General features: G+C 40.5%; 1 protein-coding gene and 1 non-coding gene across 2 annotated transcripts in view; one reads left to right on the top strand and one right to left on the bottom strand.

The window, feature by feature from the left end:
• The window catches only part of LOC124544635 (xanthine dehydrogenase-like), a 234,711-nt gene that overhangs the window by 80,086 nt on the left and 139,705 nt on the right, over positions 1–14,920 (top strand). Inside the window, exons 5-6 of the mRNA XM_047123244.1 lie at positions 8,246–8,405; positions 8,640–8,868. Coding sequence (XP_046979200.1) covers positions 8,246–8,405; positions 8,640–8,868 — 389 coding nt within the window. The remainder of the gene's footprint in view (positions 1–8,245; positions 8,406–8,639; positions 8,869–14,920) is intronic.
• Trnas-uga lies at positions 5,288–5,362 on the bottom strand. Its single transcript has one exon. It is a non-coding gene; the product is annotated as a tRNA-Ser (tRNA).

Here is a 14,920-nt window from a genome sequence, read left to right as displayed (position 1 = left end):
GCTGCACTGAGCAGCCCGCAATCCTGTTCTCTCGATGTCCTTGCATGCCACTACAGGCAGCACTAGCATCTTCTCTCACCACTGCCCTATTATCCCTTCCCTTGCCTGCCACAAATCACTTCTGTACATTTACTACCAATCCCAGCAAATACTGCTGGGAAGAAGAATCAAAAATTGTCATTGGTTAGTTTTGAGATGTGTCCTGCCACAAGAACTAAATTTTATGGGTGAGACAAAAAACTGGGCACTATATTCCAAAGAATTGATGGTTATCCACTCAGTATTTGCTACAGGTACATTCCGTATGAATAAAAACTCTGCACTCCATATTCCAGGGGAGGAAGGAGCCACGTGCCACCTCTTGTCTGTTCCCCTGCTTGCAGAAATCTAGGGATCTTTAAGAACACACATTCATTTACACATAACTCATGCACATATATACTGGAGGGGAAATAAGAGAAGCATCTCCAAAGGATATTGTTTGTTGCAATTGCATTGCATCTGGGCATTCCCTGGACAGCAGACAAAGACTTTCCCTAAATGGCTGATTCTCTTGCACTAAAAGTAACCGAGATATCTAACATGAAATCTAACAAACAGTACTTTTCAGAACTTAAGTTGGCTGTCATTTTTGTAGACAATAAAGGTATGTCATCATGCAAGAAATATCTTTTGCATGAACTTTGTCATGATAAGCTGCGTCATGTTCTATGTGTTCAGGAAACATGCACGGACATCTATTTGTTCCTGGAATGAAATTGGGTGCTGTATGATCACATGCATAGTACAGAAGTGCCAATGAAACCCAGTTTGCAAGTCTGCAATATGAACATAATATTTCAATTATCTCCTTGGTATTAAGTAACTATTTAGTCACCTTAAGTTATAAACCTCCTGCAACAGAATTTTCTTAGATTCCACACCAGAACTTTGCTGAAGGTAAAGCGTCCATTGTGATAGGCAACTTCAACAGCCACAGTCATTTATGTAGCTATGTACATGATGAAAAAAATGGTGAAGCAGCTCTGTCATGGACTGAAATTTTCCTTTTCACCTTTATTCACAACAACAAACCTTCTCTTTCATTCAGCACTGGAATATGAGGATGAGGCTATAACTTGGACCTTCTTTTTGTTAGAGAAAATATTTAACACACATGCACCAAAACTGTACAGCCACCAATACCAAATACACTACATAGATCAATCCCATGTAAAATTTGCCATCACTGAGACAAGAAGAGGTCCATTTTAAAAGCAGTTGCAACTTTAAGAAGGCTGAATGGGCAAAATTCTCCAGTTTATTTGATAAGAAAACTCTGAGTATTGTGCCAGTTCCTGAAGAGTATGACACTTTTGTTGACAATAATCAAGCTTCTTCAAAGGCATCATTTCCAAGGAGATGTAAAACCATCTATATCAAGGGCATTAAACCTGAAACATCCACTCTTCTTGAAGAACATTATGGGAAATATGAAAAGGGTCCTGTCAGCAAAGAAACATCAAATTTTACATAAAGTATACTTGCCTCAGTACCTGTGGCTATGAGAGATGAGTTGATTTAGTTACTGGCAGATTGCGACATGAGTGAGAGCAATTAGAATGTCTGGAGACTCCTAGGCCATCTCAGTAATGTTAACACTTAAGCAAGCATGCATGCTAATATAAAGGCAGACAAAATCGTCCAATAACTTCTGGTAAATAGAAAACCAACCCAAAATAGAAAGATAACTAAGAAACCAATAACATGGCAGAGCGACCAAGAGTAACATCCTGTCTCCACCTTTTGCTGAAGTTGAGCTACAATTAGCACTGAGTAAGTGCAAACTGGGTAAAGCAGGATTAGATGATATATGAGTAGAGCAGGTTAAGAACTTTGGTCCTGACCCAATGCATTGGATTTAATGAACAACTGGGTCCAGGACTGCAAGATCCCTAAAGTCTAGCAGAAGAATACAGTCATTGCTATTTCTAAATCAGACAGAGATCACCTAGATCCCAAAAGATAAAGGCCTGTTTCCTTGCTCTGTCACCTCTCTAAAGTACTGGAGAGGCTCATCTTTCAGAGACTGATAGGAATAATGGAGTCTTTTTGTATACCACAGCAAGCTGGCTTCAGAGGAGAAAGAAAGTGTACATCAAAGATATTATGCTTGTCATAGCATATTGAGGGTGACTTCAAGAAACAACTCATCACAAGTATTATACCATTTTTATTCAACATCTACACTAATGGTCAGCCATTGCCTGAAGCAGTGGTGTATTTACAATTTTGTTTTTGAGGGGGGGGGGGGGGGGGGGGGGGCGGGGGAGGGGCTGTGCCTTTCATTTATACAATAGCTCACATTCAAAATCAATTTTATTGGTCCATACTAATTTAATGTCCACAATTATAAAGTTTATCATTGGTTTACATTTGTTTCGTTAGAATACTAATGGCATTATGAGAATGATTTAAAACGATTTACTAAGGATATGGATTACACCAGAAAATTAATTTTATAAGTTTATGAAGTTTCAATAATTTTAATAAAACATAATCCAGTTGCTAACAGAATTTTCTGCATCAGTTCTATTAATCATCTATTTTTATAATCATGACTTGGGTTAATTTACTTTGAAGTGCATAAAATCTACTTTTGTCTGATATTTTAGTATATGCAAATAGAAAAGAATGATTAAACCATTTACTAGAAATTTAAAGTACAAAAGCAAGATGGAGGTCTCTTTGTTTTGCCATATCACTTATAGCAGTTTTGACATCAGTCCTTTCTTGTCGAGGGATTGTCATCATGGTGAACCCATTCAGATGTATCCCTTAGGTATATCTTGATTCTCTTAAGGGTGAAGAAACTGCATTAATTTGTGTCAATTGTCACTGGTAGAGCTGCCAAGAACTGTAGAAACTGAAACACACTAACATAGATTTGATGGTTGCATACAGACAAAATTTCCATTCATTTTGAGGCAATTGCTCGAGTCAACTCAGACATTGATGGAAGAGTTTCAACACAGCTGTTTTCATTGTTAAATTGGTGATTAATGGATCTGAAGCATAAAATGAAGATTCTTAACGCCATCAGTGACACCTATGTCTTCAGTTTTTCTTGGTAGAAGACAATTAAAGCTGTTAAAAGGTTTAAAATGTGTCAAGAACCAATCCTGGACTGAACTGATGAAAGCATCCAGAAATGGTATGAACACATACTTTCTAGTAACCATACACATCATCACTGCAATCCTGATTTGCACGACATGCTTTCTTGGCAGAAATGCTTGGTTACTTGATGTTAACTCCATCAGCTGAAGCTAATTCCTTGGCTTCTAAGTAAAGGTGGCAGAAAGTATCATAAACATTTTCTCTCATTGCCAGCAGTTCACTTTTGAGGTCGCTGGCAATGTTGATTAACTCTGCAAAACCTATATCTTGAAACTGAAGTTGATGGCAGATGAACTCAACCAGTCTGAACAGACCATAAAATATATCTGGGCATACAACAAAATCTCCCTTCTGATGGCTGTTACCAGAATCAAAGTGTCATGGGATAAGTTTTGTCATCAGATTCTTGAATATTCCCAAGAACTGAAACAACACAAATGGTAGATTTCAAACTCGTGACTCAAACATCAATTAATGATTAAAAGGCATCATTTAATATGTTCCTGCTCTTTGGTGGCCCAAAGAAATTAATACCATTTCCAGTGTTCCTAGCAAACTCCTGATAAGTGGACTGTTGCATGTGTTCGTGACTACCAAATGAGATTATGAGCTCCACAATGAGAACGTACAACTAAAGGTTAGTCCTGTTGTATGGATGCCTGAGCCTCATGAGCTTTTACTGACAGAGATGCTGCATCCTGTCCTCATAAAAATGACACATCAGTACCAAATTTTACCAAGTTTTCAGTTATAGACCCAGCTAATCCTTTGAAACAAATTGCAGGAAATCTTCACGAATCTTGAGATCTGGGAAAATATAACTGGCATGAAGAGAGAGTTACTCTATTCTAGCAATGTCAGCAGTTTCATCTGCAAGAACTATGAAACCTTTGCCATCATTACTGCACTGAACATCCCTTCCCAGAAGTTGGTTGTTGCTGCAACTGATGATCTGATTTTTGAGTTGGGTTCTAATGTACTTGTCATGTTTAGCAATCCCTTCCAAACTTGCTCATAGGTTTTCATCACCTTTCACATGGTATTTTAGAATAGTGCAAAATTCACCCTTGTTTTTGTCATCCTGTTTGTCAGTTTCAGTAGCCCTGAGGTCCTTATGTCCCTTAAGGTAGCCTCCTGATGTCCGCAGAGAATCATCACTTCAATGTTTTCTCTATTTTTTTCTGCCTGCTCCACTTGGCCTCGGTCCAGACAATATTTTATATCTTTTGTCTTATTCATCATTATGTGAACAAAATTTTCACTGTCATTACAGCAGCTTTATGAAGAGTGTTGCTTGCATGGATGTTGAAATATTCAAGAGCATGGTTCCACTTCAAAAACTGTGAGGTTGTCAGGGCTCCAACATTTTGGTGACTACCTTTTCACGTACCTGTCTTAGTGAAAAATGCACAGTACTTAAAGAAGGCACAACCCTCCTTGGGAGAGTATAATAACCAAAAAGATTTCTCCATCCAAATTAGGATGAACTTATTATATGGCCACTTTGAAAAATGAACGGAAATTTGTTAGTCATTTTGGGCACAAAAAGGTTTTGGAGGTCATCAACTTTTTCATTATTTGATAGCAAACAATCACTTATGTCATACTTACAGCTTGGTAGTGAATTGTCAGAGTTTGATGTGTAAAAAAAAGATAATTATTTTCTTCAGGACCCAACAAAGGGGACCTTTTCTTAGTTCTCAAAATCAAAATTTCATTATACTAGATTCAGTAACATTGGTTTTACAGACGCTGTCATATCAATAACTTAAGAACTGGCAATGCAGAGAGTAGTGTACAACACAGACTAGAACATATCTGGCTCAGTCATGTTCTGACAATGTGTCCTATATCTCTGTAGTGTTCATTGCTTCTCTTCATGTGTGGATACTGTAATATGCTGAAACTGAGCCTGTAAAATTTGTACTGTATTTAATTCACCATTGGTGTTAATATGATATGTGTTACTAGACGAAAACTGAAAACATGTAACTGAAACCATGTAACATGTTATTGTGTAATGGAGTATGTTGTTTAACCCTTTCACATACCATGGGGGTATACTTCCAACTAAAGGTATTTCTGAACAGCTTTTAAGGTATGAAACTTCCTGGCAGATTAAAACTGTGTGCCGGGCCGAGACTTGAACTCGGGACCTTTGCCTTTCAGGGGCAAGTGCTCTACCAACTGAGCTACCCAAGCACGACTCACACCCTGTCCTCACAGTTCCTGAGTCAAGTCTCAGCCCGGCACACAGTTTTAATCTGCCAGGAGGTTTCATATCAATGCACACTCTGCTGCAGAGTGAAAATCCAATTCAGCATTTAAGGTAATATGCATTACCACTTCTGTATGCACCTGGCATCTAGTGCCAGTCACCTACATCAGCTGTAGTTTCTGTTTGTTGTAAAATATAGCCTTCAGGACTGTGGTAAGTATGTATCCCACCAAACAACAGTGTTTTAATAGTTATTGGGAAGTATGGTTACCACCAAAGTAGTTTCTGGAAAGGGCTTAGGAAGTATATTTACCACAAAGTTAATGTCATTTGTGGTCATTGGGAAATCTACTTACCACTAACTTAGGGATATTCCAAATCCTTGGGAAGACATCTTACCAGCTCTTTATATGTCTAACATGTTATGGTAGTACACTGCAATAAGTGTATGAAAACTGCCATAACAATCAGTTTCTGTTTCTCATGGGGTCACTACTGTTGCCGGAGCACATTGCTCTGCTTCTGCAATATACATTATTGTGACCTATATTAGCTCATGCCTTTATTGTATGATAAATTTCAAAGGTCTGTTTTCAAATTGTAGTTAGTAAACTTCAATATTGGGAACAAATATTTTAAAATAAAGCAAAAGAAAACATAAAAACAGAAAACACTGCTCGTTATGTTCTACATGTAATGGCAGCATATAACATCTCATAAAAGGAAAGTGGAAAATTCATTTACCACCACATTTTTAATACCTCAGAAAGGTGCTGTGGTGATATATGTAGCACCATAGTTCTTGATCCTAATTTTCAAAAATAAAATTATCATAAAATAGTTATAGTCTGCTGATCATAATTATAATAGGATAGTAAAAAAATTATCTTCACTCTTTGCTGCAAAAAATGCACTAGCAAAAGAGTTAAATAAACAAGCTGTAATATTTAAAAAACTGTATTTACTATTAACCAGTTACAACTACAATAATGCCATTTGTCAGTGATTCTCTTTTGTGCAGAGATTCATTTAGAAACAGTCTGTCATTAGCATATGGTAGCAGTATACAACCTGCTTCTTCTCATACTGAAGCAGAAATGTTGTCAATTCTTGTTTTCCCCCCATATTATTATGACATTATGTACAGTTGTTTAAGAAAAACACATCTATAATTTCACATTTGGTGGAGGTGGGCTTAAGCCTGGAAAGCATCCTTCCCCCATCCCCCTTCCTGAAATATGCCCCCTTCTCTAAGCTGATGACTGTGCAATCACTGCTCAGGCTGATTGTTTTGAAAATATGAAATTAATCCTCTCTAAAGCCCTGGAAGAATTTACCACCTACCATAAAGGAAATCACTGCATGCCGAAACCTGTCAAAATTCAGACCCGTGCATTCCACCTCAGGAACAAATAAGTAGCTAAAACCCTTCAAATCATCTGAGTAGACTCTGGAACAACTGGGAGTGAGTCTGGACTGTATGTTTACAGATAAGAAACACTGCCTAAACATGAAACAGAATGTTTCTGCCAGAAACAACATAGTGTGAAAACTGACAGGTGCCACATTGGGAGCTCACATGCTCAAGATGAGAACTAGCACACATGTTAGGCATTGCACAAATCTAGCAGTGCTGGAAACTTTGATGCGCTGCATAATCATACCTGTTGCATTATGATGCCTTGCTAAGACCTACACCCACAGATAACCTCCAATGTCTTGATACCGTAGCCCCTCCTGAAATTAGACCCAAGATAGTTGATAGATCTGAAAAAGCAAGGTATGAATGTAGAAACCCACCATTTATATGGTCACCAGTCAGCAAATCCTCAGCTGAAATCAAGAAAGAACTTTTTGGACCTACCGAAGCTCCCACAGGAACACCACAGCAAGTGAGGAGAACTGGCTGGTTCCAAAGGAAAAGCTCCCTCCTGGTCATTCAGAGAAGTGAATATCATGGAAGGCTTTCAACAGACTATACTCTAGTACCATGAGATGCAAGACTAGCTTGCAGAAGTGGCTCTTTCCTGTAGAGTCAGTGTTTTGTAAATGTGGTGCTTTGTTGGCTAACAGCCATCTGCTACAGTGTTTGGCATCTCCAGCCATGTGCACCATGAGAGATCTGATGAGGGCAACATCAAATGCACTCAATGTGGCCAATTTTTGGTCAACCAATGTACAAACTACTCAATTATCTTGTATAAGGAATGTGAAATGTACTCAGCAACTGTGATATGACTTTCAAAATTATGGAGAACAGCAGTCAGCCATCCTTTCCTTTCAGGCTTTATTAAAGCAAATCTAGATTTTGGCTAGTAACTAGTCATTTTCAGTGCAGTGTTTCAGAATTTTAGTACATGCCTTAGTATGTCAGTCACTTGTTGTTTGGGCTCCTGTTACAGTTCATTGGAGAATGCTGCATAATGAAGATATCTATATACTTAGGCCTCAGGGACTGGATATGACAGTGGCCATGTTTGTGTGAGTTGAGCATGTACGAAGGTGTGTGGGTTGAGGTTGAAAGGGAGGAGATGGTCCTACATCTGTTGAAGGACTTTGTCATGTAGCTTAAAAATATTGACTAGTCTACTTTCAAAAGTGCATGTCTGTCACTCAATGCCTCATCTATGTGATGTGAATAGCTGTCCATCCAACTTGTGCTATTGTTATTCCATCCCAGGTTTTCCATTGTTTACTGAGCTTCAATACTTATGAATGTTACCATAGAAAATTCAAGTAGGGCCACATGTTTGTAATTGAACAAGCAGAATAGTGTATGAACAATTTTGTGAATTTCTATCTGTGGAGTACACTTAGTTCATTACATTTTCTGCCAAAGGTACAATAAGAAAGATGTATTTTGAACAGCTTGCTACAAGATGGAAAAGATGTTACCATGGCTGACATTGAGAACTCATTTGGTGGTAACATATGTCGATGCACAGGATATCGTCCAATCCTTGATGCTTTCAAAAGTCTTGCTAGTGATGCTCCTCCTCACCTCAAGGAGAAAGCACAGGATATTGAGGTGAGTAAATAATCATTACACTATGTGATCCATGTGTTTATAGTTTTTGCCTCTCTAATGTCGTGAATACTATTTGAATTTCAGTGTATCTTCCCTGTTAAGTTTCTCTTACTTGCAACAAAGCACTTACCATACAATTATTTGTGAACATGGACAAATACTGGGTATTTCTTTTTCTCTGTTTAATAATTGTAAATATGCCACATTAGACTCAACATTTTTCTTCTTGTCTAGGATATGTTGCAAGACAAAATGTGTCTTAAGAATGGGGAGTCCTGTTGCAAGTTGAGAGGAAAAGGAAGTGAACAATGTGGACTGCAGCTTTCCACAGAAATACCTCCACTCCATTTACAATTTCAGACAAAAGACTGGTTCAAAGTTGATCAAATATCTGAAATATTTAGTATTTTAGCAGAACGACCAGATAAAAAATACATGCTTGTTGGTGGCAATACAGCAACAGGTTAGTATAGTAGCATCATTTTGTTAATAATATTCTATCTTCAGTCACAATATTGTTATTTTCTAATTACTATCATCTTTCGTAGCTCCAAAATGCTTTGGAAAGCAGTTAAAATATAAAAATATTGTGACTGAAGATGGAATATTGTTAATAATAACGTATTAGTCATGGGGATCCCAAGAAAATCTATGTCTATGAATAACATTATTAGAATTAAAATTTTAATCTTAATTTACATATTTGTAGGGAATGTTATTGTAAGGAGTTACTTGGATTTTCCTGGAAATAATTCTGTATTGTGTATGCTTAAATGTTTTGTTTAAATATTGTGTGTATTCAATTCTGCTTGGAAGCTAATAGGTGCCTCATGACCATACTATGACTCTTCCAGGAGCATTTAAATAATGTGATCCCCACAAAACATTACAGAACATAAAACATGAACAAAAAGAGCGAATAAAGAATATCTGATAGAGTGGTAAGGTAATTACAGAACTTGACAAAGGGACGAGGGTGAAAAGCAGTTAGAGATTGATAGGACAGTTTATGTCAGACTGACTGAAGAATAGAAGCACACTCTTAAAGCTAATTATCAGCTTTGAACTCTTTTGGAAATAGGCCATCCAAGTGACCAATTGAAATATGCATTATGTTATTGTTGTGTGTGCTAAATATAAAACACTATAGTTGAAATTCATCATGTACAAATACAGGGACAGATTTTTATAAAGTAAAGGTATGAAATACTCTAACATTAGTCTTATACTGAATGCCTCTTCTAAAAGACATAAAGCATATTTTCTCTAGTGTTTATTTAGATACTTGCAATTATCTTTTAACAATGTGTAGACGGACTCAGTGCAAGCAAACGACACTCATAACATGTTTTGTGTGACACTCATTGTCAGCTGACATTGTTGATTTGTTTCTCATTACAAACAAATATAACTTTCTTTGAGTGGGATTTTATATGTGTTTCAGTAGAGTGGTTCCAAAGTAGTCAGGGTGTGATATTCAGTCTAACAACATGTATTAACTTATCTAAAAACAAAGATGATGTGACTTACCATACGAAAGCGCTCGCAGGTCAATAGACACACAAACAAACACAATCATACACACAAAATTATAGCTTTCGCAACCAACGGTTGCTTCATCAGGAAAGAGGGAAGGAGAGGGAAAGACGAAAGGATGTGGGTTATAAGGGAGAGGGTAAGGAGTCATTCCAATCCCGGGCGCGGAAAGACTTACCTTAGGGGGAAAAAAGGCCAGGTATACACTCGCACACACACCCATATCCAACCACACATACACAGGCACAAGCAGACATTTGTAAAGGCAAAGACATTCGGCAGAGATGTCAGTCGAGGCAGAAGGACAGAGGCAAAGATGTTGTTGAAAGACAGGTGAGGTATGAGCAGCGGCAACTTGAAATTAGCGGAGGTTGAGGCCTGGCGGATAACGAGAAGAGAGGATATACTGAAGGGCAAGTTCCCATCTCCGGAGTTCTGACAGGTTGGTGTTAGTGGGAAGTATCCAGATAACCCGGACGGTGTAACACTGTGCCAAGATGTGCTGGCCGTGCACCAAGGCATGTTTAGCCACGGGGTGATCCTCATTACCAACAAACACTGTCTGCCTGTGTCCATTCGTGCGAATGGACAGTTTGTTGCTGGTCATTCCCACATAGAAAGCTTCACAGTGTAGGCAGGTCAGTTGGTAAATCACGTGGGTGCTTTCACACGTGGCTCTGCCTTTGATCGTGTACACCATCCGGGTTACAGGACTGGAGTAGGTGGTGGTGGGAGGGTGCATGGGACAGGTTTTACACCGGGGGCAGTTACAAGGGTAGGAGCCAGAGGGTAGGGAAAGTGGTTTGGTGATTTCATAGGGATGAACTAAGAGGTTACAAAGGTTAGGTGGACGGCGGAAAGACACTCTTGGTGGAGTGGGGAGGATTTCATGAAGGATGGATCTCATTTCAGGGCAGGATTTGAGGAAGTCATATCCCTGCTGGAGAGCCACATTCAGAGTCTGATCCAGTCCCGCAAAGTATCCTGTCACAAGTGGGGCACTTTTGTGGTTCTTCTGTGGGAGGTTCTGGGTTTGAGGGGATGAGGAAGTGGCTCTGGTTATTTGTTTCTGTACCAGGTCGGGAGGGTAGTTGCGGGATGCGAAAGCTGTTTTCATGTTGTTGGTGTAATGGTTCAGGGATTATGGACTGGAGCAGATTCATTTGCCACAAAGACCTAGGCTGTAGGGAAGGGACCGTTTGATGTGGAATGGGTGGCAGCTGTCATAATGGAGGTACTGATGCTTGTTGGTGGGTTTGATGTAGACGGACGTGTGAAGCTGGCCATTGGACAGATGGAGGTCAACGTCAAGGAAAGTGGCATGGGATTTGGAGTAGGACCAGGTGAATCTGATGGAACCAAAGGAGTTGAGGTTGGAGAGGAAATTATGGAGTTCTTCTTCACTGTGAGTCCAGATCATGAAGATGTCATCAATAAATCTGTACCAAACTTCGGGTTGGCAGGCCTGGGTAACCAAGAAGGCTTCCTAGTAAGCGACCCATGAATAGGCTGGTGTACGAGGGGGCCATCCTGGTACCCATGGCTGTTCCCTTTAATTGTTGGTATGTCTGGCCTTCAAAAGTGAAGAAGTTGTGGGTCAGGATGAAGCTGGCTAAGGTAATGAGGAAAGAGGTTTTAGGTAGGGTGGCAGGTGATCGGCGTGAAAGGAAGTGCTCCATCGCAGCGAGGCCCTGGACATGCGGAATATTTGTGTATAAGGAAGTGGCATCAATGGTTACAAGGATGTTTCACGTGGGTAACAGATTGGGTAAGGATTCCAGGCATTCGAGAAAGTGGTTGGTGTCTTTGATGAAGGATGGGAGACTGCATGTAATGGGTTGAAGGTGTTGATCTACATATGCAGAGATACGTTCTGTGGGGGCTTGGTAACAAGCTACAATGAGGCGGCCGGGATGATTGGGTTTGTGAATTTTAGGAAGAAGGTAGAAGATAGGGGTGCGGGGGGTCGGTGGGGTCAGGAGGTTGATGGAGTCAGGTGAAAAGTTTTGTAAGGGCCCTAAAGTTCTGAGGATTCCTTGAAGCTCCACCAGGACATCAGAAATGGGATTACCTTGGCAAACTTTGTATGTGGTGTTGTCTGAAAGCTGATGCAGTCCCTCAGCCACATACGCCCGACGATCAAGTACCACGGTCATGGAACCCATGTCCGCTGGAAGAATGACGATGGATCGGTCAGCCCTCAGATCATGGATAGCTTGGGCTTCAGCAGTGGTGATGTTGGGAGTAGGATTAAGGTTTTTTTAAGAAGGATTGAGAAGCAAGGCTGGAAGTCAGAAATTCCTGGAAGGTTTGGAGAGGGTGATTTTGAGGAAGAGGAGGTGGGTCCCGCTGTGACGGAGGACGGAACTGTTCCAGACAGGGTTCAATTTGGATAGTGTCTTGGGGAGTTGGATCATTAGGAGTAGGATTAGGATAATTTTTCTTCATGCCAAAGTGATATTTCCAGCAGAGAGTACGAGTGTAGGACAGTAAATCTTTGACGAGGGCTGTTTGGTTGAATCTGGGAGGGGGGCTGAAGGTGAGGCCGTTGGATAGGACAGAGGTTTCGGATTGGGAGAGAGGTTTGGAGGAAAGGTTAACTACTGAATTGGGGTATTGTGGTTCCAGATTGTGTTGATTGGAATTTTGAGGTTTTGGAGGGAGTGGAGATGGAAGTGGGAGATTGAGTAGATCAGAGAGACTGGGTTTGTGTGCAATGAGAGGAGGTTGAGGTTTGCTGGAAAGGTTGTGAAGGGTGAGTGAGTTGCCTTTCCAGAGGTGGGAAACCAGGAGATTGGATAGTTTTTTGAGGTGGAGGGTGGCATGCTGTTCTAATTTGTGGTTGGCCTGTAGGAGGATGCTCTGAACAGCCGGTGTGGATGTGGGAGAGGAAAGATTAAGGACTTTTATTAAGGATAGGAGTTGACGGGTGTGTTCATTGGCTGAGTTGATGTGTAGGTGAAGGATTAGGTGGGTGAGGGCAATGGATTGTTCAGTTTGGAGCTGGTATAGGGACTGATGGAAAGAAGGGTTGCAGCCAGAGATGGGAACTTTGGGGGTAATGCCAAATGTCAGACAAGCCTGAGAAAATAAAATACAGGAGCGTAATCTGGCTAGGGTGAAGGCTTGTTTGCGGAGGGAATGTAAATAAAACTTAATGGGGTCGTTGTGGGGGTGTTGTGAGGGTGACATGGTATTGGAAGGTGGAAAGTGTAACATGAGGCTGAAATGAAAATTAAAATAAAAATATATGGGGAGAGATAAAGGCGAACTAGAAAGCAACTGGAGATCTGGTGTGAAAAAAGGCGAAAAAGTGTTGGTTAAAGCTGGGCTGTGTTGATCCTGTGGTGAACTTGGGTTGGTAGACAACGATGTGCATAAAGGTTAGGTGGTTGTGTTGCCACCAAAACACGTTAAAGGGTGGAGAAATTCGGGAAAATTTCGAAAAAACTACGTGTAAATGTATTAAAAGGAGTGGTTTTGTGATGGCAGATTATGAGAATGAGGCTAACAATTGTCTGACGAAGAAATAATGACGTTAAAACCTGTGGGAACCGGCTAAAAATGATCAATGATGTGGGAAAAACGCAAATGGAAATAAAGCGAAAGTTATTAGAACTAGCCGAAATGGTTGTTTAATAGGTGAAAGGAACTGTTTGTGAACTAGAAATGGTAGATTTTATAGCAGCGGTAGTGTTGGAAAAAAAAAATGGTTGTGGTTTGGAAGTGGGTTACGTATTATTGAGTATATATAGGTGGGATAAAATTGTATAGTAGATTACGGTAAAAAGGAGAAGGTGAATACAAAGTGAACCTACTGGCAAAAACAGAAAGAGAAAATAAGATGACAGAAAAGATTTCGAAATGCAACAGTGACAATAACAAACGTAATTGTTGGGTTCAAATTAATGATATGAATATAATAGAGGGAAACATTCCACGCAGGAAAAATATATCTAAAAACAAAGATGATGTGACTTACCATACGAAAGCGCTGGCAGGTCGATAGACACACAAACAAACACAATCATACACACAAAATTCAAGCTTTCGCAACCAACGGTTGCTTCATCAGGAAAGAGGGAAGGAGAGGGAACGACGAAAGGATGTGAGTTTTAAGGGAGAGGGTAAGGAGTCATTCCAATCCAGGAAGCCGAAAGACTTACCTTAGGGGGAAAAAAGGACAGGTATGCACTCGCACACACACACATATCCAACCGCACATACACAGACACAAGCAGACATTTGTAAAGGCAAAGAGATTCGGCAGAGATGTCACCGCTCAGCCACAGCTTCCCAAAGTAAGCCTGTTGGTTTGAGGCCTCCAGACTCCTCCCGCAGTTGAGGCGACTCCTCTGGAACAGCTGAGGCGCTGGGAGTCCCTGTCCACCGATGCTCCAATGACTCAACAACAGCAAACTGAGACTTCCCTAAAATTACCCAGTGCCAACTCCCCAAGACACTATCCAAATTGAACCCCGCCTGTAACAGTTCCGTCCTCCGTCACAGCGGGACCCACCTCCTCTTTCTCAAAATCACCCTCTCCAAACCTTCCAGGAATTTCTGACTTCCAGCCTTGCTTCTCAATCCTTCTTAAAAAAACTTAATCCTACTCCCAACATCACCACTGCTGAAGCCCAAGCTATCTGTGATCTGAAGGCTGACCGATCCGTCGTCATTCTTCCAGCGGACATGGGTTCCACGACCGTGGTACTTGATCATCGGGCGTATGTGGCTGAGGGACTGCATCAGCTTTCAGACAACACCACATACAAAGTTTGCCAAGGTAATCCCATTCCTGATGTCCTGGTGGAGCTTCAAGGAATCCTCAGAACCTTAGGCCCCTTACAAAACCTTTCAACTGACTCCATCAACCTCCTGACCCCACCGACCCCCTGCACCCCTATCTTCTACCTTCTTCCTAAAATTCACAAACCCAATCATCCCGGCCACCCCATTGTAGCTGGTTACCAAGCCCC

Source organism: Schistocerca americana, chromosome 8, assembly GCF_021461395.2.
Source record: "Schistocerca americana isolate TAMUIC-IGC-003095 chromosome 8, iqSchAmer2.1, whole genome shotgun sequence".
Lineage (NCBI taxonomy): Eukaryota > Metazoa > Arthropoda > Insecta > Orthoptera > Acrididae > Schistocerca > Schistocerca americana.
The sequence above is the reverse complement of the archived record's forward strand: the minus strand, read 5'-3'. Positions and strand labels throughout refer to the sequence as shown.